The sequence below is a fragment of the Lepidochelys olivacea genome (assembly GCF_965140295.1).
Source record: "Lepidochelys olivacea isolate rLepOli2 genome assembly, chromosome: 2".
NCBI classification, from domain to species: Eukaryota; Metazoa; Chordata; order Testudines; family Cheloniidae; genus Lepidochelys; species Lepidochelys olivacea.
This window is the reverse complement of record NC_140412.1, coordinates 155,938,320-155,966,210: the sequence shown is the minus strand read 5'-3', so window position 1 is coordinate 155,966,210 and position 27,891 is coordinate 155,938,320. Positions and strand designations below refer to the sequence as shown.

Genomic DNA, 27,891 nt, shown 5'->3' with positions numbered 1-27,891 from the left:
TTCATCTCCCATCTGTTTTTTATTCAGAGACTGGAAGAGGAAAACAAGCCTTCCTGCTTTTTCAGCTCCCTTTTTGTTTCTCAGTTTTGAATGAACTAGTCCAAAGGAAGATAATTTTCTTTGTGCACTTGCTACCTAAATTGAAACCAAAAGTGACTGAGGCAAAAGCTTTTCTGTACAACAGAAACTGAAAGTACTTAAACATTTGGAAAAAAGGAAATAACGTGCTCCATTGTAAAGAGTGAAAATAATATAGATTTTTAATGCAGCATATACCCTTACGACATATTTATACACCTTGAGTTGACCTCAGACATTAGATTGGTTTCCCCCTGATTCTGTAGATAATTAAAAAAGCAACACCCTTTACCTCATTAAAATCTGAGGAAGGCTCATTGATACAACATACTTATTTTTAATTTAAATTATTCTAATGGATTATAGTACATGTAGTTTATCATAAATTAAAATTAAATTTCAAATATGTAAATAAAAAAGACAATCAGCAAAAATCTAATTGAAATAAAATATCCTATTTCTAATTTTTTATAACTCTCCCCCCCCCCGTTTTTATCCACCCTTGTGTGGCTTTATATTATTATTTAAGACTTATATTATTGTAGTACCTAGTGGTCTCAGCCAAGTCCGAACTTCATTGTACTAGGTGCTCTGCAAAATATAGTAAATGGCAGACCAGGCCCAAGGAGCTTACATTCTAAATGGGAAAGGCATGTAATCAATAAGGCTGCTGTATCTAACTGTTCTTTAACATGTGGAAAGAAGAGAGAGTGTGGTGTTAAGGCTTCCAGAGCAATATGTGTGTTAATCAGAATGTAAATAAACTGCCTCCAACTTCATTTAATAACTGATATTGCTCTTTAAACCTTCAAAAGCAAGAAAACGTAGGGTTTAAAATTGACACTTCACCCCTTCCAACATGTCTTTATACTATTGCAGAGGTGTCTGAAGCAGATAATACGGTTGAGCTAGTCATCTTACAGATCTTGGTAGCCTGTATCTATTGTTTGACTTGTATTTGTTGGGAGCTTTTTATTACACCGCAGAAATTCTTTTGCTGTACAGTACGCTACTTCAGACGTGCCACACAAGTTGTACGATCAGTAGTAATATCCTCTTTTACAGATAGGGAAACTGAGACCAAAAGGTTAAATGGCTTGATTTTTTTCAGAAGAGCTGGTCACTCACAACTCCAGTTAAAGCCAATGAGAACTTAGTGAGCAGCATCTCTGAAAAATTGGGCCCTAAGCGACTTTCCCATGGTCACAAAGGTATCCAGTGTTGGATTACAGCCTGCTTCCTAGCTCCCTGCCTTGTGCTCAGATCACTAGGCCATGCCTCCTTCAAAACTAAGTATTAATTTAGTTTTATTTCCACAGTGATGTTATATAAAAGACTTAATATAGAATTATTGAGAGAAGGGAAAAACCTTAAAACTAGGGGAATAAAAGAACTAGAGTTCACTATTCTCGTTGCTTTGACCAAACCTGAATTTGTTATGAAGGTTTTGGAAGCGTATCTTGTTCAGTCTCCATTGTATCACTTACCAAGTACAGTTGATGTAAGAGAGATGCACAAGGTTCTGGTTGATTACTTTACTTTATAAAGTGACCTTTCTAGCTGTTCCTTGCAAAATAGCATCCCCTGTCTCCCCCCGCCCCACATCTGTGTTCCTTTGTGTGTGTATATGGAGAGGAGAGGGGGGAGGGCATTCTTGTCACGTATTTGACATCCCTCTTCCATACTTTCAGCCTCTTAAAAGCCCATTGTTGTAAAAAGGTGCTGTTATCTAACTGGTCTTAGGGTTTAGAATTGAGCAACACTCTACCATTCTTTTATTAGCGTTAGCAGGGTTTCATTGTTCTTCTTTAGCGGGTCGTCCTTTCCTAGTTCCTGCTGGCTCAGAGTGGGAAAGATGGACTAGAAATCAAATCGATGGTGCACTTAACCATAACTATGTGAACCATCGCTCTGATTTCATGAATTATTTGTTTATATCTATCCTATATAAATAAAAAGTGCTTAGCCCAGGTTAGCCTTAGCTTAGATTCTTTTGCTAAATTTTAAAATACATAATCCATACAAAATGAATTAAACCCGAATTAAGTAGCATAGTTTGATAATTGTTTTCAGAGCAAACCTGGGGAGTGTGTCTGTTCTAAGAAATTTAATATTTTTGGGGGGAAGCACAATTTTTTAAATAAGATTTGTGGTGTTCAGAATAGAACTTTGCTCGTATAAACTTTTTAGGGCTATTATCTGGCTTGAATTGGGTCAATTGTCATGTTATTCTCAAATGATATTAAGATATGGGAAGACAAAGAATTTTTTGCAACCTGTTTTCTAATAGAATACATGCATTTATAAATATCATGTTTTCACTCAGAGCCTTTGTATAACACTGGAGCTGTGGACACTTCTCAGAATTTTATTCAGGTGTATTCCCCACTCCCTGAAATTCCTCAGGATGAAAATGCTGCTGAATCATGGGAAACTTTAGAAGAGGTATGTTGGAGCTCCCTTATATTCCCATTTAAGTTCCTTTTCTTTAAGCAAATATATAAGAAATCATTTTTTATTTGTAGGACTTGATTCAACTCAGCCAGTTGGTGACTGACTTCTCTTTACTAGTCAATGTAAGTATTAATCTAAAACTCTAGATAAAGAATTGATAAAGACAAAGCCTGGAGGACTGAGTGGCTCAAATAATTGGTAAAGAGATAGTGGAGACTTTTGTCGCTGATCTGAAGTCAGACTAAGTTGCTACTATCCAATGGCTTTTCAGCAGCCTAATATGAAATTGTCTCAGCCCACTTATTAGGGCACAGAAGTCCTGTCACATTTTGCCCTTGTTAGTAGCTTCAGGAAAATGACAGTGACTGAATGGAGTCATAGAATGGTCCTTCCTAATCAGGATTTCAAGGCTGCGAGGGAAGTTTGCACTCTGGATGTCTGTGCTGTATTTTGTCTATGGATAAATACTGTAGAGAACTCATGTTTCCAAGTCTGTCAATCTGGCACTTTCTTAAATAGTATGTATACATATGTGCACACATCCTTATGCATTTCAATAAAATATAGGCGTTTGGGGGAGATAACAGTACAAAAGCTAGACCCAAACTCTTGGGCTTGGTTCTGCATTCGTTTTACATGTAAACTCCCACTAAAGTCAGATTCCCCCTTTTTGGAAAATCTAGATTCTTTGACGAAGAAGAAAAATCAGTAGTGTGAGGATCAGGCCCCTGAGGTCAATAGATAAAACTTCCATTTTGTTAAGTGAGGAACAGGAGCATGTGCTAGTTCATTGGAGCTAAATGACCTTTGATCATCTAAACTATTAATAACCGGGGTAAGGAATTTGCCTCACTATCCACTGTCTATCTTGACAGTGTCCATTTAAGAATGTTGTCATGTTACACTGCAGTACTGTATTGAAAGCCCTCATGAGGTTTTCAGGATAAAGATTTACATTACATTCTCAAGGAGTGAGTTTTAAGGTAGGTCCCCTCTTCACCCTTGGTTTTCACGCACCATGTTGCAGCAATTAGGAGCATTCAGTAGCACTGTCTTAACATGCTTAATTGCCTCACCATGAGGAGGTCTGTGAAGCTTGCTGGGGAATAACAGACACTAATGCTATTCTCTCTGTGTATCAACAGCTTCCATGCTGCATGCCTCTTGACCACTGAGCCCTGTTGATTCTGATCCTGTCTTGGCAATTTTTCTTTGTATCTTGATTCCTTACTTTAAAGAAACTACTGTTAGCTGCTCCATAGTCTTTAATTTTTGCCGACACAGAAGCTGCTGATGGGGATAGTTTTCAATCCAAATTCCTTTGTCAGGTTCCCTTTGCATCATACTAACCACTGGAGAGCGTGAACATTAGAACAGTTTTCCTACTGGTTTCCACACATTCTCAGCATTTCTGGTTGTGGTGAGAAGTCCAAGAGAGACTCCACTGAACACGATTTGTGTTTTTGCTTACTTAGTCAGGACTTCAGGGAAGGATCTGAAGTTTCACCCACATTCTTCTCTCCTACGATATGTTGTGGTGGAAAGAAACTCTGTATGCGCACACATGAGCCATCTATTCTATCTCTCATCTGCCTCGTGATAGATTGTGTACACACAGAAATTGCAGTGATTTAATTTACATGGGTTTAGAAACTGTTCGGTTAAATTGGTTCACCTTCCTTATGAGGATGCATAAATTGGTTTGAGTGCCTAAAAACAATTTAGGTTAAGTATAGGTTAAGTCAGTAATGCATCGTTAATGGTCAGTATCTCTTTCCATCTGGCTGTATGTGTAAAAACACGTGGGTGGAAACACTGTTTGGGTGCCCTCCAAACACGGCACCCTAGTTAGTTATCAGTGGTTAAAACTATCGTTATTGGGTGCACATCTCAATAGGCTGTTTTGGGTTTTTTTAAGTGGAAAATTATGCACTGCTCATGCACAATATGGGCCTGACCTACAGTGACTTCAGTGGAGGTTAGTGGACTCATCACCTTTGGAAGATTGATACCTATAGGATTTTCAGACACTTTGACTGCTTCCCCACAAAATATCACAGCATCACAATATGGCCCAAGTCCTGGTTTAGAAATAATGAAGTTACAGTCTAAGTAAGAGAAACAAGGTGGGAGATGAAGAGAGAGCAGGAAGAAGTGGAGACAGAATACCATCTTCTCAGGGCTGCTGTTGCTCTTCTGTTAAAATTGGCAGAGAAATATGAACCCTGAGTTTGTGTGGCTGAGATACTGCTGTAGAATGCAATACATATTGACAATACCTTGCTGTTCTATTGTGTGTTCCATCTGAGGATCTCAAAGCACTTTATGATGACTGAAGACTCGCTATACCCTTGAGAGCCGAGAGAGTATTCTCTCTATTCCTTTAAACAGGGAAACTGAGTCACAGAAGTTTCCCAGGGTCTCGAGGACTGTGGCAGAGCTTGGACTATAAACTCGGCGCCTGATTCCCACTTCTTAATCACAAGATCATCAGTTCCCATTATACACATGGCTTATTACATGTCTGCCACAGACATTCATTACACCACTTCTGACAGAACTGGGCTCAGCCATTGCGCTAGAAAGATTAAAACAAAGCTTGTTCTGAACAGAGATCTTAAATTCAGAACATTTTAAACTGCATGCTGGTCAGCCTATTGTGCTTTGTGACGGAATGAGACTGGGGTCCTGCTGTGGTTTACAAAAGATGGGAAGAAGTATCTCATTTCCAACTAGCAGCTGAGGGAGGCTGCTCACCGAAAGCTCAAGGGGGCTCGCAGTAAGTGTGTGACTGACTGGGGAAAGTGGAGCATTTTTGCATAAATTAAACAAACATAAAGCAGAGGATGGATGTGCAATTTCGGTGTATTTTCAGCATAGTCGGGAGATTAGATCGGTAGGGTTACGTTAACGTAATATAGTTTCATAGGTAAATCATGGCTTTTGGGATTTCTTTAATCAATCAAGGAAATGTTGTGTGTAATACAATGTGTGCCTGCCTTGTACCCACTCTTATTAGAAAAGGAATTGTTTTGAGTATGAAACTCAGCATGAAGCATAAATGCTTGTTTGGATTTATTGGATTTTTCCCTGAGATGCAAATTCATCCATTCATATAACAGTAGATTAAATAAGAATACATTTTAGTCTGCTCTTTCTTTAACCATATCAATACTCTGTATAATAACACTCCATTTTATTACCTCATAGTTACATTCTTTTTTGGAAGTGGTTTTGTACTTACAGCTTGGTTTATCAGATGCTATTAATGAACTACCATTAAGGCTGCATGGCTAGAGTGTGTAGCAGATGAAAGCTGCTGTGGGGCCCTGATTACAGGCATTAAAATAGTGTGTATTGGCTTACTGCTGCTTCCCAGCAGGTAACCTCACTCCTCATTCCTTTGCATCTAGTCTCAGCAGGAGAAGATTGACAGGATTGAAGACCATGTCAGCAGTGCTACTGTGAATGTTGAAGAGGGAACCAAAAACTTGGGGAAGGTAGGGATCTATTCCCGCTGGTGAATCAATGGTACTCTGCCTCCCAGCAATCTTCTGTATTAACCCAATTGATCTGCCGTCTTTAATGCTGAGGGAACCAGCAATTAAGGAAATAAGGAAGAAATGACACATAGGTCGTGAAAAAAAAAATCAATCTCTTGTAATGTTCTATTACATGCAGTCTGCCAGAACAAAATTTCTTTGGCCTAAAGCCTCATTAGACGGCTGTTCTGCTGCTGCTTTCAGTGGAATACCTACAAAACCAGGCAGCAGAGTGTTCACTGGTTGGCTCAGAAGAGTCAAATGAGCGTGACATGAAAGGATACCTGGGACACATGCTGCTGTGATACTAAACCACATTTATATCACTAATAGTTTTTAACAACCCGCTAATAGAGCTTCGGCATGTTAGTGGAAAGTTTCTGGGCAGATTACAATTCTTACATTTGTTTGAATTATGTAGGCCAGACAGTGGATTTTATATTGCAAATAAAATCAACCAATAGCAATTAAAATGATCTGTTTTCCTACTGCATATATGGGATAGCTCAAGTTTGAAGCACTTGGGCACATTCTCTCTTACTGTGGAATAGTGTATTTTAAAAAAACTGTAATTTGTAAGGTTTATTTATGCACCAAGAATTCGAGGTGTATTGCCAAGAGTAATGAGGGGGAAATGCACATCACCACAGGTGTGTGTTCTAAACAGATTTTTTTTCTTTTACAGGCTGCAAAATATAAGCTGGCAGCTTTGCCTGTGGCAGGTGCACTCATTGGTGGAGTGGTGGGGGGTCCTATTGGTCTCCTCGCAGGCTTCAAAGTGGCAGGAATTGCAGCTGCACTTGGTGGTGGGGTATTGGGCTTCACAGGTGGAAAATTGATACAGAGAAGAAAACAGAAAATGATTGAGGAGCTCTCTTCCAGCTGTCCAGACCTCCCTAGCCAAAGTGACAAAAAATCCAGCTGAAGTAAGATTTCAGTGTGACTAGGACTGGAAGTAATAGTCCCAGTGATGACGACAGACATGCAGTCTTCACTTTGAACATAAGTCTGTCGTGAGTTTTGACAACTGTGTTGCTGTTTGGGAGGGGTGAAGTGGGCGGTGAGATACGTACTGTCAGTCCTGTAATTTTGAAAGCCGTAAGGAATACATTTTCATCATAAAGAAATCTGCAGCCCTAAGGAATCATGGGTTGTGTGCCAAATTCACCCCTTATTTTGTAGGATGCTACTGGAGTGGGTTTAGTTGAGAATCGAGAACACATTATGAAAGGCTTTGGAGCATTCTTACCAAAAAACCTGAGGGGCCTAAGATTTGGAGCACTTTTATTAAGTGATTTCAAAGATCAGTACACTATTAGTACTCCCCTCTGTCTTTTAAACTTCACAGTTTGGTTCTGATCAAATGTTAAAAATGAGCTGGTTTTACTCTTCATTTGTTTGTCTGCCCAAGCCCCCATACAGTCTGGTGTGACTGTCTTTGCTCTCCTCAACAGATGCACAGACTGGCAATGGGGCCTGAGGGTTAAGGTTAAATCACATTGTTTCAACTGTGGCGAAAGCGTAACTAAACCCAGCACCTGCTTGCATTATCAAACTCTACCAAAGTCGTGGTGCTGCTCCCCTCCCTTTCTAGAGCACTAAATTCACTCTGCTCTTTTTAAAGAAATGTCATGTTTTCTATCTTTCTTTTGTATCCATGTCTTCAAAATCCAGCTGGTTTTCTTTTTCAAATCCAGGCCCTTCTCTCCCTCTTCAAACAGCCCCTCCCCCCCCCCGCCAAAATCCCAGGGGATTGCTTGTGCTAGGAGAGGTAGCATTCTTTGGTTGTTCTCCTCCCAGCCTGTATTTGAAAGCTGCTTTGTGGGGTTAAACACCCCCCCCCCCCATCTGTTTAAGAAGCACTTGCTCAGATGCTCTTCCCCTTTTTCCTGCATGTCTTGTTCACAGCCTGCCTCCATCAAAACAGTGGTGGGACAGGACAGAAGATCATTCAATAAAGACATTGGCTGCTGTTTATAGCAATGTCAACTCCTCAATCCTTTATTCCCATTCCACCTATTCAAGGATGTAGTGGTGATTTAGTGTCACTTTGTGACCTACAACCGTCACATCTGGAAGACAAAGGACTGTGAAGCTGACAATCCTGGTGAACTCACCAGTAACTTGTCAGGTGGTGCCACCAGTAGGTGATCTGATCACAGTTTCAGTAATGTTGATGTAGTCAGATGTGGTGGGTTCACCTAGTGCTTATGTATGGGCTGGTCAGGTATGCTTCTTGCTCTCTCCTGCCACACAACTGTTTAGTTCTTTCCTCAGTTTCCACTGGATCACTTCTACTAGGTTGTATTCTTTATTCTTAGTAGACTTTTAGCTCAGCATAGCATTTCTCCAGAACTCAAGGTTTGCTGGTGTTCTCTGTAGTATTCTTGCTCACAGCTGCTAGCATGGATAGTTAGCTAGTCTTCCTCTGGAGATCTGCTGTTCATTTATCCTGTTTGCTTGATTTTCACTTGGAGCACTATTCCCTCTCTGCACCTCCCATCTTTAAATATGGCTTTTAACAAGTTTTAAATTTCACCCAACCCTGGATAGTCTATCGTGGCAAGCCATGTCTGCCATCCCCATTCCAGCACTGCTGTTAGTGCCTTGAGGGAGAACACAGGCTATGCCATTGCTTCTTTAAGATCTCAAGTGGTCTCATCTTCCCTGAGATCTGCTTGACTGTACAAAATAAATCTCTAAAAAAAAAAGGTTGCTTAAGTGGAGCTTCATTACACAATGTTGTTGGGTGCTCCATAGCCCAGCAGGGAATTGCCACTGCATCACGTTTAACAACAACAAAAATGGAGCACCACTGCAACCAAGGATTTGGCACAGTCTGTGGACGTAATTGTCTTCTAATGGTGGGATTATGGGTTTTGGTGCCTAAATATTGTAAGCGATTGTTCGTCTGAGCACAAGTTTCCTGTATAGGGTCTTTCTTTCTTAATTACATAATTTATTAATTACCTGTAAAATAAAAATGTGAACCCAAATGTGCAGCTGTTCAGATGTCTCTCTTAAGCAAGACTGAGCTTCCCTGAGCCTGTGTACACAAGAATGGTTTTCACAGGTAATCACTAACATATAAATTGACAAAACTGCACAGTAGAAGCTAAAGTGCCGACATCTATAGAACCAGATGGAGTGGAAAGGACCTCCTTTGTCATCTAGCTCATTTGCTCATGACGCCTAAGAAAAACTTCCTTTAAATGCATGAACCGTGACTGTAAGCTCTGCTGATGGACTTGTAATAATTGTTACACTAGGCTGTTTCCTTCCTTAGCTGATAGTCTTTACCTTTAAACTTCTCCTACTTTTCAATTTTTTTTTTAATTAACTAGAAGCCATTGGTGATTGTGGGACTTTCCCTGGACACATTTACTTTCCTTCTGTGCACGACTGAACCATGGCACACTGTCTTACATGGGATGAAAATCTGATGAAGGTGCGGTAGTGGCATGCCACTCTGTAGCTATAGCACCGTGCTATTCATTGTACTGTTGCAAACAAACTCCATGTAATAGGTCAAAATTATTCATATTTTAGAAGCAGCAAAATGCAGTAAACAAACTCTTTTCATTACATTTTGTATGTACGCAGAACTTAGTATACCATTAAACCTGCAACACTATTGGATTACAAACCTCGACTTGAGAAATAAAAAAGTTTATTTGCATAGAAGGAAAAAAGGGGGGTCCCTGCAGTAGCCAAACGAACATTTAATTTTCCATGGACACTAAGAAACCTCAGGAATACAAGCCAGGCACTTTTTCCCCAGACTAAGTAAGGTTTTTACCTTCATTTTCGGAAGAGCAGGTATTTGAGTGGCATTCTGTATTTCCTTTACGGGATCTAATGGATTACTACTTTTTTTCAAAAAAAGCGGCAAAGAGTCCTGTGCCACCTTATGGACTGACTAAGACGTATGGGAGCATAAGCTTTCGTGGGTGAATACCCACTTCATCGGATGCATGTAGTAGAAATTTCCAGAGACAGGTATAAGTAAGCAAGCAAGAATCTATTACTTTTTTAAAGTAATTATTTTAATAATTTAAAACAATATTCTATGTATTAATATTTAAAATAAGCTTTTGTTGAATGAGGAAAGTATCATTTGCTATTGTCCTCCCCGAGGGAAAATATCTAAACTAGTGAAATGTAATGGTGGATGGACACAGTGCTTGAAGAGTTCTTCATCACATTGTGCATCTGCATAGAGGCTCACCACCCTGTGCGCTATATTTACGCTGTACATTAATGTTGAAATTCAGAGGTGTGCATACCTAGTATCACCTGTGTAGTGCCTTCCACGCATGTTACCTGAGCTCAGCCACCTCTTTCATGTTAAAATATCCACCGAAGAGGAACATCTGCAATGTTGCTTATAGACCATGTAACTGATGTGTACAGTAAGTGGTGTTTCCCCTTCTCCTTGGGGTTAGGAGCTCTTGAAGGCAGGTTCCTGCTTCTGGTTTGTTTATGGCAGCACCTATGACGTGCTTGGCATTTTCTAGCCAAATCCTAAAGTCTTAGCAGCAGCAGCAGCATTGCCAACAGATTCATGATGGTTTGGGCTACTCTGTTTACTGCACAGAGCACGTAGGACTACAGGGTTGCTATGTACTGAAGTGACACGTGCATATACTTAGTGCAGGTAGCTCATGTGCCTCATAGCCTGGTACAGCAGCCACTAACACAGCACCAGAACCATTATAGAGGGAAAACACCCTGGAACATTTTGGAGTAGAGCCACCTTAGACCTTGCTAACCAATCTTCACGTTTGTGGCAGCTGGTCCCCATAGTGGGTTGAGATCACGGGGAATGGAGGGTAGACTCCCCCCAGCTAGGATCTACTCTCTGACCATCTGTATTATTCCTCACAAGCTAAAGTGATCACTGCAGGAGATGGTGATACCAAAGCAGAAGACAGGGGATAGAGGATTTAGTTAGTAGTAGTGATAGCTAGGGCTGTGGCAACCAGGAGAAGCATTTGGTGACTTCACTACAAGGGAGAAAGGGGCTCACAAAACTTCCAGTGGTAGGCAAGGGCTTGCACTCATGCTGCATATCTGTACTAATCACACAGAAAGGTAGAAGAGGGCCTGGAAATTTAGGGTCAGGGCTGCTGGGGTAGTGCTTGCTGAAGTACACTGGAGAAATATAGAGTCTGCTCAACAGAGTAACTTCAGAGGTTCCAAAGTTTTTTGAGAAAGTGGTAAAAAGAGGAGTGGTTTAAATTTATTAGGCAGGGCATCCTTGGTAAGTGAGTTTGGGGAGAAGTAAATCCTCATAAGTCAACTAGCATTAGGAAGTAAGGGCTACATTCAGAGGGACCTTAGGCATTACATCACTTAATTCCTAGGTGTCCAGCTGCCCAGAGAAAAGCACAGCCCCACGTTATGGCCCCTAGTACCCTACGTATTGTATGGGGCAAGTTAGGCACCCAAGAAAGGTGGTCACAGAAGTCCTGCTGAGGAGGGAACCACCTAAGGCTATAGGATATTTATAGGAATACAGCAAGATCCAGAAAGGGACTTATGCACCTATCTCTTAAGGATTCACAGCCACAAACCCTCTCCTGAAGTTAGGTACTTAAGCAAGGGTAGCCCTTGTGAAAAACCAGACACACACTGATCATAGCAACTGGACCTGTGTTTAGGTCACCCACCTGGGAGTCACGTCTTACTCCAAAGCAGGGATTTGAACCCTCATCTTCCACATCTCAGATTGAGTGCCCCAACCCCCAGACTATTGGCTATTCTCTCCTTGAGCATACCAGAGTTCCATTGTGATGCTAGGCAAGCACTTAATAAACTTCTCACAAGTGGTCACTAATTGTGTGTGCTTTATTTTCTGGGTGCCTGACTTGAGATGCTGGAGTCTGATTTGCAGAAGTGCTGCACCATCACCAGCTGCAGCCAATGGGAGCTGTGCTTTGAACATATGAAGTGCTACATAATGCCAAGTCTCTCAAAAATCAGGTGCTGTATGTCAAATTGGGCACCCCAAATTATAAGACCCTTGACGTTAACCCCTGTGTCTCAGTTCTCCATCTAGAACATGGAGAGAATAGCTCTTCAGCCCACGTGGATATTGTGAAAATAAGCTTTGTGAAGCTTTCAGATACTACAGTGATGAGCCCCTGAGAAAAATAATAATTCTGTCTTCAGAACAGGGATTATAGAAGGCCTGGTGTCAGATTGGACAATGGGGATTAAACAGAATACTGACTAGAAGCTCATTAAGTGAACCCCATCCACCCTGTGCAACAAATGAGGCAGGGTTCAGTAGAAAAAAATAGTGTGAGATTATGTTGTTCAAGACTCTCATACTGCATGGGCAACCCTAATTCTGGCCTGTCTTAACTTTTGAGTGCTTGATTTTGCAACCTTCATATGTTCCTTTAACTTGGCTTTTTATGTGCAACAGCATTAAGGGCTTAGGATCATGAGAGAAGGCAATACAGACATATCCTTAATTTATCCATCTTAATTTTCCCACATGATACTTTTAACAGTCATGCTTGTTTACTCATGCAAGTTTCATATGTACAGTAAAATACCACACAAGATTCTGTAAAACTTTAATTTATTCCCCCCCAAGTATCCAGAATATGCCCTTTTGATGAGAAGAATGTGACAAAAAAAGAAGTACCAGCATAACTATTCACCTGGAGAGGAAGAAATAAAAGCACGTACTACCCGATTACACAGAAAACAACCCAAAAGTCCTATTTAATGGGATAGTGCAAGTTAACAGCATGTCTCTGTCAATACCACCTTCATTTGGATTATAAAAGTTTTACAGATTAGAGTTAGATCAAAAGTCTAGACGGGTCTCTGATATTTTACTCTAGCATTAGGAACATAACTTTTGAAAAGACGCTGTACAGAATGACCCACCAAACAAATGTATTTACAAGCCCAGGGAGAAAAAAAAACAAACTTATTTTTTCAGTTTATCCCAAATAAAAATACACAGAATTATGAAAATATAGGGTTACTATTTCAACCACACAGAAGTCAATGCTGCTGTCTGAAAGGCTTGCAAGATTATTTCAAGTTTTTAAAGTTCATCTTTTTCTCTCAATAAGGTGTACCTATGTTCACTGGGTGCTAGTTTCTGGAACGAACTCTCTGGTGGGCTGCTTGCTAAATCTTGAATTGGCTGAAAAAGAACACAAAAGTATGTTTTCATTAAGTAAAGATACTCTTTAAGATTATTGCTTATGAGAAATGAGACTAAAAACAAACAGAACACTAAGTTTCTTGAACTGGATGGAATGAATTTCTTTTATATACTCAGAGAAATAACCTGGTTTAAAACAAACACTTCAGGTTGCTTAAAGTGGAAAGGCCATCCACAAAGACCCTTAACATCAAGGAAATACCCAGTTAACATTTCCTCCTTTAACACATCTTAACCACCACACATCAGTCTAGACAGATTTTGATCCTCCTAAGACCCAATCACCTCCAGTGTGTACAGTAACAATACTTACACCACATTCCTCACTGCACACTAAATGCAAAACCTTAAGTCTGACCTCAAACTTCAACGTACATGTGCATTACTGAACAGTATGGTTCTTTTCCTATGGGGAAGTAGGAGACAAATACCTTAACCACAAGACCATCCTGTAAAGCAAACAGCATGTGATCATGTAATTAATTTGTTTCTCAGTACTCTGCAGATGTGGTTTAGTTGCAACAGTCCCATTTTACACATAGATTTGGCCTCGTCTGGAGGTGGTGTGGCTAAGTGAGTGAGACTTGACTTCATCATATTGGTGACCCATGTTCTAGTCCCAGAGGTGCCAAGTACTGTGCATGCTCAGATCTTCAGTTACCTTGTCTGTAAAATGGGGAGGAAGATACCTGAAGATACGTTGCTCCATAGTCAGGTCTGTGAAGCACATGATTAAGATAAGAACATTTAGATCTGGACATTGGTGTGTTGGGAAGGGGGAGTCTGGTAAAGGAGGTGACAAGGCTGGCATCCAGAGGGGGACAGAGTTAAGGATGTGTACATGTACAGTAATTGTAGTAATCGGGACGTGTGTAGCTCTGAGTAGGAGCAGAAAGTATGTACTGGTAGGTGGCTTAACTTTTGATTTCTTAGCTGTGTCTCACACACAGAGTAATCCTGACACAAAAGCAAAGTTCTGAACAAAGCTGTCTGCATATTAATTTCCTAGGAATTTTTTTTTTAATGTTTAATTGAGTTGAGTGAGGAGGATGGTCCTCAGAGCCGTGTCAGAGAAACACAGAGATGGACAAAATTTTATCTCCAGCTGCACTTCTCTGATCGATAAAACATTCTTCACCAGAATCTACACCTACACTCACCTGTTTAGCCACAAAACAAGTGTAGTTGCTTATGGAGAAGAGTCTATGTGTTGGCTACCTGCTGCCGTGTAAGTTTTCAATTATGACAAATAATGGCAAAAGTGACCCTTACTCCTAAAAAGATTTTTAACTACCGGCTGCGCCAAATTCATTGGAGACTCTTCTGTCTGCCAATAAGTCAGACTGTCATTGACAAATTTCAAACAACTGCAAAAGGTTTTTATTAAAAATGTATACAACACAAATTATACGGATAATTCGAAGGCCACCTGTACATGGAGAAAGACAAATGTACGCCTCCTGATAAGCAGCGTTTGTCACATACACACACGATAGCATGGTGCTGTATGAAGAGTTATGTAATATATGCCAGTTGGACACATGTACACACTTATACATGTGTTTTGATGGCATGGGGAAGGAAGATGAGAAGTAGGCAGCTATTCTAGGCAGCGGGGCTGGCTGTGTGCAGAATTTCCCCAGGAGAATTAATGTTGCCTTTACTGGTGGCTTCCTTAGTTTTCAGCAATTGCATAGACTGGAAACACACCCAAATAACCTTTTTTCTAAATGAACTCATTTTGTGGGGGAACATACTGGAGTGACAGCATGACCTAGTTACATTTTCAGGAGAAACTAACTTTTGAGACTTGATTTCCCAATAACAACATTGCACTGTGATAATTTATGCAAAACATATTTTCTGCACACAAGTATTTGTGTGTGTGTGTGTGTATTATATATATCTATATCTGTCCTCTCATTGAGATCTACCTGTCTGTAACTAGTGATTAATCTCTGTAGGTTCATACAAGAGTAGGGCAGGTAGCACCTGGTAAGTTGCAGAGGCGGCTGGGGAGCTGCAGAAGCAAGCCCCATCTGGCATGCCAAACCCTCAGGCAGTTTCTCCATATACAGTGCAGAGCTACACAGCAAGCCAGGTGGAACTTGCTACAATTTTCTTCTCCTGCCTGGGGACTTGGGTGTCCCAGGTGGACTGACTTGTGTATAAGCAAATACCTTAAAACCAGCTACATGTAGTTGGTTTATATACAAATATACATGGGCTGGATTTATATTTTATGATAAAATACAGGATTGTGCCTTGAATCTGCATACATCATAGCTCGGAAACAGTTTTAGCACCAACCCTTTCATCTAGATACTTTCACATTTGACTTTTTGAGTACAGATTCTTCCATTGTAATCAAAATACTGATGGCAAGCAACTACAGGGCATAGAACTGGGGAGTGAAAGAGCAATAGGTCTCATTTACTGATTACTAAACTTGCTTTAATGCTGTAATAGTCATTAATCCAAACCTTCCAAACAGGAAGTACAGACTATAGTGAGCAATTCATCAATCAAAATTTCCTCTCAAGATCCCTGCCTCAGTAGTTAAAAAAAAAAAAAATCACAGCACATTCAGGGCAAATGTGCAGCTATTAAACAGCGTTTCTCTTGGAGAGCCAAATAACTTGAAACCTAGAAATGCTTGTAATCCCACTGAAAGCTGGAATTTCAGACCCCAGACTATGTACTGGAGCATTTGTGCAGTATTAAGAATATGTTTTAGATGCCTTCTCTCATAAGTCACCATGGTAAAAGATGCAGATTCTTTACCAGAAGTCCTTACAGTTCTGCATGTGGCACTTTAAGGTCCACTGCCTTCAATACAGTGGGAAAACCATGTGTTGTAACATGATTTGAGGATAAAAGTAGTGGTAAGCTGTCAAGAATAAACTTCAGACATAATCTCAAAATAAATTCACCAGCATGGAAATGGCATTAAAAGACTTCAGATTTCCACAATGAATAAAAACATAAGAGGCAGAAAATGACACCAGCATCTTTTAGGGAGGAGGCATATCTTTTTTTTTTTCTTTTTAAAAGGAGTTTTGCTTTATTAACCGCAGACAGATATTGTGTGCAAGGAAGGTGCTCAGATATGACAACAATAAGAGGCCAGATGTGTGTCTAAATTAGGTGGCTATAAATTTTAGTGTCAGAAGATGTCTGATACTAGATGACTCATTGAGCTAGCACCTAAAAGCATAACAAAATCCAGTGGCTGGAATTTGAAATCAGCAAATTTCAAACTGGAAAAAAATGCTTACTAATCTGTTCTGTAACTATTGCTCTTTGAGGTGTGTTGCACACGTCAGTTCCACTTCAGGTGACCCACAAAGTAGTTCAATCCTGAGGTGGGATCAAAGTCTGCCTGAATAATGATGGAAGGACTATGCATCCAAATCTGGCATCATCGCTAGACTGTTGAGAGATGGCCTAATGAGATGCAAAGGTATGTACCAATGACCAAGCTGCAGCTCAACAAATATCCAGAATAGGCACTTGAGCGAGAAAGGCTGCATGTGATCTCATTGAACATGCTAGCACCCTGTGTGGTGGAATTACATTGGCCATGTTGTAGCACAAACATATACAGAAGAATACACAACGAGATTTGTTGACATGAGACCGGAAGGCCCATCATTCTGTCCACAACCACCATGAACAGTTGTGAGGATAACCTAAACAGTTTAGTCCTGCCCAAGTAAAACACTAATGCTCTCCTAACATCCAAATGTGTGGAGTCGCTCTCCTCATCCTTATAAGCATGAGACTTAGGAAAGGAAGAAAGTTTGCAAGTAAAGTGCCTGACTGATGTGGAAGTGAGAAACCACTTTGAAATTTTGGATGAAGGCATAGGTATACCTTGTCTTTGTAGATGTTTGTTTTTGGTGGGTCAAATACGCAGACTCTCAATTCTCCTACTCTCCTTGCTGAGGTAATAGCCACCAAAAAGGTGACCCTCATTGAAAAATGCAGCAACAAACAGGTAGCCAGCGGTTTAAAGGGCTGTCCCCTTAGCTTTACTAATACCAGGTCTAAGTTTAAGGGGGAATAGGATCCTCTACTTGGGGGTATAGATGGTTCAGACCCTTCAAAAACTTAAGTGACTATGGACTGGAGAGAAGTAAGCAATTAGTGACATGGCTTCAGGCACTTAGAAAGTGGGATACCATGTTGGAAAAAACAGGGGCAGGAGAAACTGAGGCCAGGTCTACACGTGGGTGGGTGGCTGGGGAATCGATCTAAGTTACGCAACTTCACCTATGTGAAGGTGCCACAAGTACTCCTTTTCTTTTTGTAGCTGAAGTCGACGTACTTAGACCTACTCACCACAGCGTCTTCGCTGCTGTGAGTCGACTGCTGCCGCTCCCCCGTCGACTCCGCCTGCACCTCTCGCGGCAGTGGAGTACAGGAGTCGACGGGAGAGCGCTCCGGGGTCGATTTATCGAGTCTAGTCTAGATGTGATAAATTGACCCCCGCTGGATCGATCGCTGCCCACCGATCTGGTGGGTAGTATAGACATACCCTGATACTACAAACTGGTAAGCTACTCTCAACAAGAATGTCGAACTGACTGCTTGGTGTTTCAAGGCTGTCTGGATGATGATCTCACCATGGCTGAAAAGAAAGGAAGAGGTGGTCTCCTCCTGTAACTTTTCTCTTTCCTGCTAGATTGGTTCTGGTGCCGAGACATACCAGAATAAAAATGGTGATACTGCTGCGGCTACCACTGCTGCTTCTTTAGGAGGGGAGCGTAAATACTCAAAGACTTGAATATAGCCCTAGAGTCTTTAAGGTTATGAAGCTTGTCATCAGCCTGCTATGAAAAAAACCTCAGTCCCTCAAAAGGGAGATCCTGAATGGTCTGTTGGACCTACTGAGGAGGACCCGATGACTGGAGCCATGAACATCCGTGCATTGTAATGGCCAGTACCATGGCTCTGGCAGCAGAATCATCAGCATCCAATGCATCATCAGCCGGCTACCAACTTTCCTTTGTCCTCTACTGCCAGAAGCTCTTGCCTGGCCTCCTCTGGTAACTTCTCTGCAAATATTAAAACATTGCCGGGTGGCAGAAATTGTAATATCCCAGCAACGCTTGCTAATTAGAAATCTGGAGTTTTAGTTCAGCTGTTGAATAAGCTTTCCTGCCAAAAGATTGAGCGTCCTTGCATCTTTTGATTTTGGTATAGATACCCACTGTCTGTGGTGTTTGCTTTTGTTAGCAGCTGAGACCAAAGACCCTGGTGATGGGAAGGTGTGTTGAGGTATACAAACCCCACACTTTAAGGCTGCTCTGGGCTCAGCCAGCCCTGCCCGCCATACCTACAACAGATGCACAGACTGGAGGAGGCGTTAAAAGGAAGCAGAACAGCTCACTTATGGGCAGGGCAGGGAAGAAAAACGACCATTACCTTGCAGCTCCTGAGGGAAGGGTTGAAGGAAGGCAGGATCTCTTTCTCAGCAACTGCTTAAAGTTCCCTCCCTGAGAGAAGGAGGACCTGCTTCTGATAGACCCTCAGAGGGAGACATTTCTCCCCTCATCTACTAACCCAGTTTATCAGTGTTGATTCCCGTGTTTTGTTTAGGGACTGTCCCTGAAGGGGAGAGACTTGGAACTGGCCTGGCTGGAGGCCCCAGGCATGAGAGGATGCAGCTGCTGCCCCAAGAGGGAGAGAGCTGCCATGCCATGTCCGGCTGTGAAGTGGTGCCAGGCAGAGACCTGATCCCCTTCACAGTGTCTTGTTACAGACTGCGAACTTTGGACAATAGTGGGGTGCTAGGAAGTGGCCCAGGGAGGGCAGCTTTAAAGTGCTCCTGGGTGTCAGGAGCTCAGGCTCAGCGGCTTGCATGCTCCTGGACTAGTGTGATCAGGGACAGCTGCTGCTAAGCCTGATGCCTGCCCCAGTGGGCGGGCTGGGGGCGGTACAGCCATGCTGGAGGAGCTGCCTGTGCAGGGCACTGGCTCCTGTGAGCAGCGGCCTGACGTGTGGCTGCTTTCGCCCCGGCCATTCCTGACAGAGCCCTACAGCTCCTTGGATATCCGATTTATATCTGCGGATATAAATTTGGTATATCTGGCTCTAGCCCAGGCTACCCCACCAAATCCCAACCCCGCATGTCAAAGGGCCTATGCCCTGACCACTAGGCAACATTCCCCTTGACTGAAGGCCATCACACGAGGTGTAAAAATGTTCAACCCCCTTTAAGGGGACATAATACCCCACTTAGACCTTTTTGCTGTAGGAGGCAGTGAAGATGGTGTTTACCACAATACTTTTTTGGGCTCCAAAATAACCTCATTTACTGGGATTGTCATTTGAGAAGGCCCCACAGATCTCAAGGTATGAACCAATCTGTGTGTGGCTCCTGAACTACTTCCACCTGGATATCTAGGGAGGAAGCCACCCGCTTTAAAGGGTTCTGGTGGGCTCCATAATCATCCCGGGGACGTGAAGAAACATAAGACATAACCACCTCGTTGGGCGATGAGGAGGAGGAACCCAAGACCGGATGAGGTGGAGCTTCCCCCACTTCCTCCAAAGGGGGGATTCACTGAGGCAGACTGCTCATGTTCGGTACAGGGCCTGGCACTGGGAGCAGCTTCTTGCAGTTTTAGCCATGCAGGATCACAACATCTATTGGAGGACATAGAGGGCGGAGGGTGCGGAGAGGGTTTGGAGGCAGGAGGAAACCCACATGGGTTCCAGCACGGCCATCAATATGGCACTGGAGCTCAACTTCTTCCCAACCATGGCTACTAGCTGACCAACGGGGAGGCTCCACTAGATACCAGAGGTTAAAGTCTCTTGAAGGAGCGCAATGGCTTACGTGATGTGGCTGTGACACACAAGATCCAACTTCTCCCTTGCACGATGAACTTTAGTCGTCCAATCAGGTAGGTGCAGTGTTTCTTGTGCCAGGGAGTAGTGACGGTAGTCCAGAGAGGATGGCATCAAGGAAATCATAAGCTGGCTTGCCTCTTGAGTGGGAACCAGATTGTCTGGAGGTAGCAAGGGTACTGGACATGGAACTCTGGTAGCCAGCAAATCCATGAGAGTGTCCGTCAGTACCGGGAGAGATGTCTCTTGGTCTGCCAGTGATGCTAGCACTCAGCGGGTATATGCCTCAAGTGTTGACAGCACCAGAAGATTCTGTTGCTGCTACTGCTGAGCCAAAGATGACAGCACTGCTTAACAGGATGGTGCTCGTTTCGAGGTCGATCTCAATGGCCCCATTAGCGGCGCTGAAGTCGATGACCTCTCTTGGAGGTTGTATCTGTACCACAGAGTGCCTCAGCACTATGTGCACTCCATTCTCCTTCCCAACTTGACTGCTGGAGTTCAGTGCCAGGGACCTTGATTTCCTGGACAATGGCTCTCTGGTTGCTGTCCTCTGATGCTGCTTCTTCAGTACCAGAGAAGGAGATTGGCACAGACTCTGCCTGGAAAGGGGGAACACTCCTGACTAAAGCAGAGTTGCACAGTGCCTGCCCCAAAGGGGAAGGCTTTGAGGGTGGGCACAGGGCTGCCTCCATAAGAAGGTACTTCCCTGTCTTTTTTACTTCTGGGCTAAGTCCCTGTAGATTTGGCATCTTCCTCTGATGTGACCTTTTTCTAGGGTAGTTCAGGCACCTACAGTGCAGGCTGTTGATCAGAACTGTCTTCTTGCATGCACTGTAAAGTTTGAAACCCGGGGAACAAAGCAAGCTCTGGCACCGGTACCCAAAACCGAAAGGAACGATAACGTACTGTAGTAAAAAAGGAAACCTATTAGTAGAAAAAAACGCCTACACTAAGACTGTATACTATCAGCTATTGACAAGTACCCACTACATCCAATAAAAATACTGAGAAAGAGGAAAACACTTGCAGTAGCAAGGTAGAATGCTCTTACAACAATCACAGGCGGTAAGATGGAACTGAAGGGGGTTGGAGGCAGCTCTTCCCTTTATACCATCCCACAGCAGCATAAGTAAGCAGAGGGCACATGTGCTATCTTGACGGGAATTGCTGAGTGAAAAATCTCTAATGCTAGTGCACTGAGCAAACACACACCTGAAGTGGAATGGACATGTGCAACCACTTGAAGTCCTTTTTTTTTCTCCAGGGTTTGTCTACACATTGAGTTATTCTGGAATAACTCCACATGGGGACACACTTCTTTTGAAAAAGAGTGCCTTGTTCTGGGTTAGCTTATTCTATTTTCAAAGCTATTGTGCTTTAAATTCACATCCTACCTTAAATATAAATTAATTTTCAAGTGTAGACAAGCCCTTAAATAGCGAGGGGAATAAACAGTTGGAACAGCTCACCAAGGGATGTGGTAAATTCTCTAGCATTAAGAGTCGCAGGGCTTATTTACATTTGAAATGCTACAGCGACACAGCTGCATTGCTGCAGTGTAGACACTACCTATGCTGATGGGAGGGGTTCTCCTATTGAAGTAGATACCATCTTCCTGAGAGGTAGTAGCTAGGCTGACAGAAGAATTCTTCCGTTGACCTAGCACTGTCTACACTGGGGGCTAGGTCGTCTTGACTATGCTGTTCAGGGGTGTGGTTTTTTCACACATCTGAGCAATGTAGTTAAGCCAAATTAACAGACCTCAACCAAAAACATGGGTCTTTCTGAAAGACATGCTCTAGGTAACCACAAGTATGGGGCTGGATGCAGTAATCACTTCGTGAAATTCCATGGCCTGTGTTATGTACAGAGTTCAGTTTAGATAGTCAAAATGGTTCCTTCTGGCCTTAAAATGCGAGAATCTATGGAGTTAGATATTTCCCTCCAAATATATATATATTTCCAATAATGAACACAAAAATGATTGATGCCAGACACCTATACCAAACACATTCTGGTGGGAAGTAATGTCTAAACGATGTATTGAACTGAACTTTATTAAAATGGACTTCCATCCAATGACTCTGAACAAATATATCTTCTAACGTGGCTCCCAAAATCAACTGAAAGCAAAAGCCAGCCAAAAGATGCCTAGAATGTACATCCCTGGATTGCCACAGAGATACAATGAAGACCCCTTTTCAAATTATATTGCACCTGGCAGAAGCACTTACTGTACTTGTGTTACATTTTGTTCAGGGAAGCAGGACCATCAACCCAACTTTCAGAAAGTACCATGGTATCTAATGACAAGTGGCCAGGACCTCTATTTTACTCCATCTGAAATATGGCATCTTCAGTAGCACAGCTATCCCTTGACACTACCAGAAGGAACCATTTTGACTATCTAAACTGAACTTCTACATAACAGGGCCCAGATTTTCCTTTAAGGTCTCCTCTTGAGTTCTGAGCTGATGAGTACATCACTGGAAAGCCTGGCTTCAGTGTTCAATACAACAATCTGATCTGCGATATCTACTTGCAAAAGTCCATGTAAACTTTCATGTCCTGTGTTAAGTGCCTGAAAGCTCTTCCCCTCCCACCCACTGCTTCCTGTAAATCTTATCCTAAAATGGCCTGAAAGGATTCAAAGGGAAAAGCTTTGAGTGAGCTAGTCAAATGTTTCAGCTGAGCATCTGGGACTTGATCCTCAGTCTTGTATAGGTCACTCTGTGCTGCCACAACAGCGTCACAAAAATTACTTTAATGCTACCCGAAAGTGGCAGCTGAGGATTCCCCTGGTGTAGCCCAGTGTTCCTGCGTCAGTCCTCAGCATGCTCCAGGATTGCAAGTGGTGAAAAACAGTGCAACCACCACTGAGGTGTGCTGAACTCAGGTGAATTTTGAGAATGGAGCCTCTACGACTGTACATTTGGGCCACACACATTGGCACAGTTGCATAAAAATAACCCAAGCTCAAAAAGATCAATTTGCTAAGAACAACTGGAGATGTAAAAAGAGCAGAAAAAAAAAAGAGGAGAAAGTCCTAACAGATTAAAAAATACCGAGTCCATCTAGTTAGATAGAAGGGGAATGACAGTCTCATGGCTAGAGCACAGGCTTGTGTGTCAGATTTGGGTTTTCTTCTTAAATCTGCCACATACAGTACTTTCTTTCAAACGTGGGCAAGTCACTTAGCCACGCTGTGTCTTAATATTTCCATACCACACAAGAGTGTTATGAGGGTTAATTAATGAATGCTTGTGAAGTGTTTTTAAATCCTCTGATGCAAAATATTAATATGAGATTTAATAGGTATGTGGCCAAAGAAAATTATGCTTGTGCCAGCTGCCAAGCGAGTTCATAAGAAGCACATTCTTGAAACTTTCCTTAGGGCAAAGACAGACAAGTCAGTTAAGGGAGTACAGATAGACGCTTGGAGTAGAAGCAGAGTTTGTCCCAGGTTCACCCAGTGAGTGGACTGAAGAACTGAGTGCTTTGCTGAATTCAATTCACCTCATACAAGTCCACTCAGTCCTGCTTCTCGTTCAGCCAATAACTCAGACAAACAAGTGTGTTTACATTTACGGGAGATAATGCTGCCCACTTCTTGTTTACGATGTCACCTGAAAGTGAGAACAAGCATTCGCGTGGCACTGTTGTAGCCAGCACTGAAAGGTATTTATGTTATGCTAAACATTCATATGTCCCTTCAGTCTTCGATTTGTAGGCTCTAAAGTTATACATTGTTTTGTTTTTGAGTGCAGCTTTGTGGTGAAAAAAAAAATCTACATTTATAAATTGCACGACAAAGAGATTGCACTATAGTACTTGTAAGAGGTGAACTGAAAAATACTATTTTAAAAAATCTTTTTTACAGTGCAAATATTTGTAATAAAAAATAACAATGTAAAGTGAGCACTGTACACTTTGCATTCTGTGTTGTAACTGAAATCATTATATTTGAAAATGTAGAAAAATTTATAATAAATTTAAACTGATATTCTATAATTGTTTAACGGTGAGATTAAAATAGCGATCACTATTTTTTTATCTCACGATTAATTGGAATTATTTTTTTAATTGTTTGACAGCCCTAAATTATATTATCACTACTCTAAAAGAAAGTACACATGGAATTCAGACAAAGTAAAAATGGATTCCGTACAACTTCATGTAATATTGGTAAAAGAGTTCATAAACAATTGGTTTTATTTAAGCCATACTATTTTCAATCACTGAATTGTTAAAATGAACAGATTACATCACACTAGCAAAACAATGCCAGTTCCATTCAGAAGGGTTTCCATACGAAGAAATAAACATTTCAAATTTTTTTCTTGTTCAGTTAGAACACAAAAATGTGGGATTTTTCTCACTTTAAGTTCTGAGATTTATCAGTGCTGGCTTGTAGTGTTTTAAAATATTGCTAGGTAAATATGGCTACATACTATATTTTCCATAAACAGATTTCTTACACACAATCTTACACACCAAGGTAATGTAAAAGCACTGTTTTCATGATGAAAAAGAATAAATGGTTTGCCCAAACAGCCATATACAAATGCTTTCATTTCTGTAAGTCTTACCTGACCAGGTGCTACATCAGTTGGATCTGGGCCATGATGAAATTCTCTGTGCAATTTTCCGGAGTGCAAATCTTGTACAAATTGCTTGAGTTTACCTGGAATTCTGAAACAAAATCCCGCCCAGTAAACATATGATAGATAAGCACACAATCAAACTGAAAAATAACGTAGATTGTTTAGAGTAGCCCAAATTTCTCCTGTGCATCAGATACAGTATGTTCACTTTAAGTGATTAATTTATGGTAGAAAGCTAAATGGATGGTACATTTGTGTTAAACTACCACACCAGGTTTTTTCTTCTTCTTTGCTATCTCCTGAGTGCACAGCAAGTATTTCTTCCCTTCAATAATTCCCACAGCGTTGTCCTAGCCAATAACCTCATTGTATGCTCAATTCAACTCCACACTATGCATGCTGCAGACGAGAACAGCAGGTTCCACTCTCATTCCAAACCTGACAGCAGAATTTGATGTGGCTGGATGGCCAAAGGGCATTACTATAAAGGCAAGGGCAGTTTTCCATTTTGCCCTTGGAGCAGTTCCTCTCTAAAATCAGACCCTGTCCAACAGAATAGCTGGGCTTTGCAAATTACTGAGATGCTTTAAGATTTTACCTTTTATTTAAAATCATGAACTGTTCACAAGGTCACTTCTGCCATATCTAGATGTCTCCGAAGTTCAGCTTGATCCTATGGGACTGTCTATGAACCTGCCAATTTCTCTCATTTATATCTGACAAATGCATTACCCTTACTGCTTGTTGACTCAAGCCGTAGCTGTTACTAGTCAGATACAGACTATGAAGCAGAGGTGTTTTTGAAAAGACAAAAAATACCTTATAATTTTTTGAAGGGAACTACAAATCCACATGACAGCTATAACTGATAATTATGTACATAAGCTATTATAGCTATGATTAAATTTAAACTATTATTATTCTAATGCAAATTGCTTGCAAAGTGTTTTGTTAAAAACCAATTGTGTGCGCGGTGAACATGCTACTTTGCACAAAATATTCATAAGAGTGCAACAGTAAATGTAACAAAAACAGTTTTAGGATTTTACTATTAATCAAAATATACTAAGGCTTGTATTATATTATAGGCAGATAACATTTTAAGAATAAGCCTGCTAGAATTTGAATAAGAAGCTGGCAATGATCACCAGATTTCTGCCAAACTCTGTTGCAACACTGTGTGGTGGGGCTCCAGAATAAGACACTGAGAAGTCAGGAAGCCTGATTGCAATGTTTATACCAAGGGTTGTGCATGATACAATGGTTTCTTGCTAGCCACAGTGTCTGTGGTCATCATTGCTAACAGATTCCATTCACATTTGGTCCTAGTAACTTCAGACTTGGGGCAATTGCCATGTTTATAAATTTTGCGCTTTGCTTTTAAAATTTGGGTTACATTTGTCGAGCACCAGAACTGACACATAGCATAATCTTTTCAAGAAGGCTTGCAGGGGATATTAAAGCTTGAATAGGTACAATGGGACTCAAGCAAGTGTATGAACACAGTATTACAGTGACTGCTTACTCAATTCACATCATTTGGATGCATAAATACATAATTTGCATCAACATAGCAACTGCACATCCAAATTAGTTGTGCAGCTGCGTGCATGCACTTTAGTAAAATCAAACCATGACTATCCAATCACCACACTTGGCAACATATTTCCATTTACATGTTACATTGAATACAACTCTCAAAGAGAGCTGGATTTTTTGGCCAGATTAAATACAAACAGAAGATAAAATCATATCCTCACTGTTCTTCCTGTTGTCTCTGACATTAAAGATATCAGTACAAATCCTTTGGTTTAAATTGTCATAGTTCTACTGAAGCCAATAGAGCTATGACAACTTACATCAACTGAGGGCCTGCCCTCTGGTGCCAAAACTCTAGGAAACCAACTCAGTGTTGACAGTCACCTTATCATCAAACATCAGTTCCCTTTAGAAGAGTTTGTAGAAGTGTTTCATTCAGTATTACACATCTGGTAGCTGGAGAGCCTTCATACAACTTTTCATTTTGGATCTATGGAGTAACAGAAACCTTGTCTGGGCAAGACAAAGGGTCCTGTGGTGAACACCTTACTTTTATTTAGATACATGTGGAGTGGGTGTTGAATAAGTTTGGGGTGTAAATTATTTCCTGTTCATTAAGCACTGACTGTATACTCTATGCTGCTCTAAACAATATAAAAATCAGCTCTTCAGATAACAAATAGGAAGCTAAACAGGTACATGGATAAAGCTGACAGTGATTAACGAAAAAGTACAGTTTTGTGACAGCAGTTCAGTGATACAAGTTACACACAGTTTGCTCACTCACTATGCAGGGTTGTTGATGAAGAGATGCCCTTCAGCAGCTTTTGCCAACATTATGTGCAAAAGCTCACAGTGATAGAGAGGGCAAGGTAGATGGGTGTGGCATAGCACAGGAAAAACTATTCTGCTTTCATACATTTCATGTTGATTTATTTATTTATTGTAATTTATAACTTATAAAGAGGTACCCAAACTGGTACTCTGGGCAACCTGGATGTTACTAAAAGCAAAAATCCAACAAGAACAAAAAGCAGCAAGTCCCCCAGAAAATTTCCAGTCAAATCTTCCCCAACACAACCAGGATTTTCACCATCAAACTTCCACTCGTCATAAACAATCAGCCCAGATAGGGCCCAATCCCTTCACCCAGTTGGCTACAAGAAAGGCTTGACAGTGGGTCCCTCAGAGATGATGCTCTAGTGCCAGTCACCTCTCTCTATTCAACCGAGGAGGATCTAGCGCAAGCATCTTTGCTTGCCACCGTTGTGGCAGCGTGAGAGAGAGAGAGACATGGTCTCTCAAGTAGGTCCCAAACCACCTACTTAGAAATACCACTGTATTTCGAAAAAACTGAAGACCAGGGATTAAATTGATACTCCATCTATTTTATTACATTTTAGGCAGTTGTTATCTCAACAAATCAGCCATATTCCACTGACTCTGAAGGCAGAATATCTGGTGGGCACTTATGTAAAAGGAGCTTCCCCTCCAATGGTCCATGACTAGCTCACGAATGTCAACGTTGCAGTAGAGAAAAATAGATGGTGACAGATTGGAGGATTCTTACCACTGAATATTTTATACACATTAATTGCATAATATATCAGTTAACTATTTT

At 41.4% G+C, this 27,891-nt stretch overlaps 2 protein-coding genes across 3 annotated transcripts in view; one reads left to right on the top strand and one right to left on the bottom strand.

The window, feature by feature from the left end:
• STX17 (syntaxin 17) overlaps positions 1-9,630 on the top strand; it is a 79,571-nt gene extending 69,941 nt beyond the window's left edge. For both annotated transcript variants that reach the window (XM_084621607.1, XM_084621606.1), the window contains exons 5-8: positions 2,405-2,523; positions 2,604-2,654; positions 5,946-6,032; positions 6,760-9,630. In XM_084621607.1, the coding sequence (XP_084477733.1) occupies positions 2,405-2,523; positions 2,604-2,654; positions 5,946-6,032; positions 6,760-6,999 (497 nt within the window). In that variant the 3' untranslated portion in view covers positions 7,000-9,630. The remainder of the gene's footprint in view (positions 1-2,404; positions 2,524-2,603; positions 2,655-5,945; positions 6,033-6,759) is intronic.
• Positions 9,631-12,649: 3,019 nt separating this feature from the next.
• The window catches only part of ERP44 (endoplasmic reticulum protein 44), a 131,032-nt gene continuing 115,790 nt past the window's right edge, over positions 12,650-27,891 (bottom strand). The window contains exons 11-12 of the mRNA XM_084620990.1: positions 24,717-24,819; positions 12,650-13,245 (exon numbers count right to left, since the gene is read on the bottom strand). Of these exons, the coding sequence (XP_084477116.1) occupies positions 13,144-13,245; positions 24,717-24,819 (205 nt within the window). The 3' untranslated portion in view covers positions 12,650-13,143. The remainder of the gene's footprint in view (positions 13,246-24,716; positions 24,820-27,891) is intronic.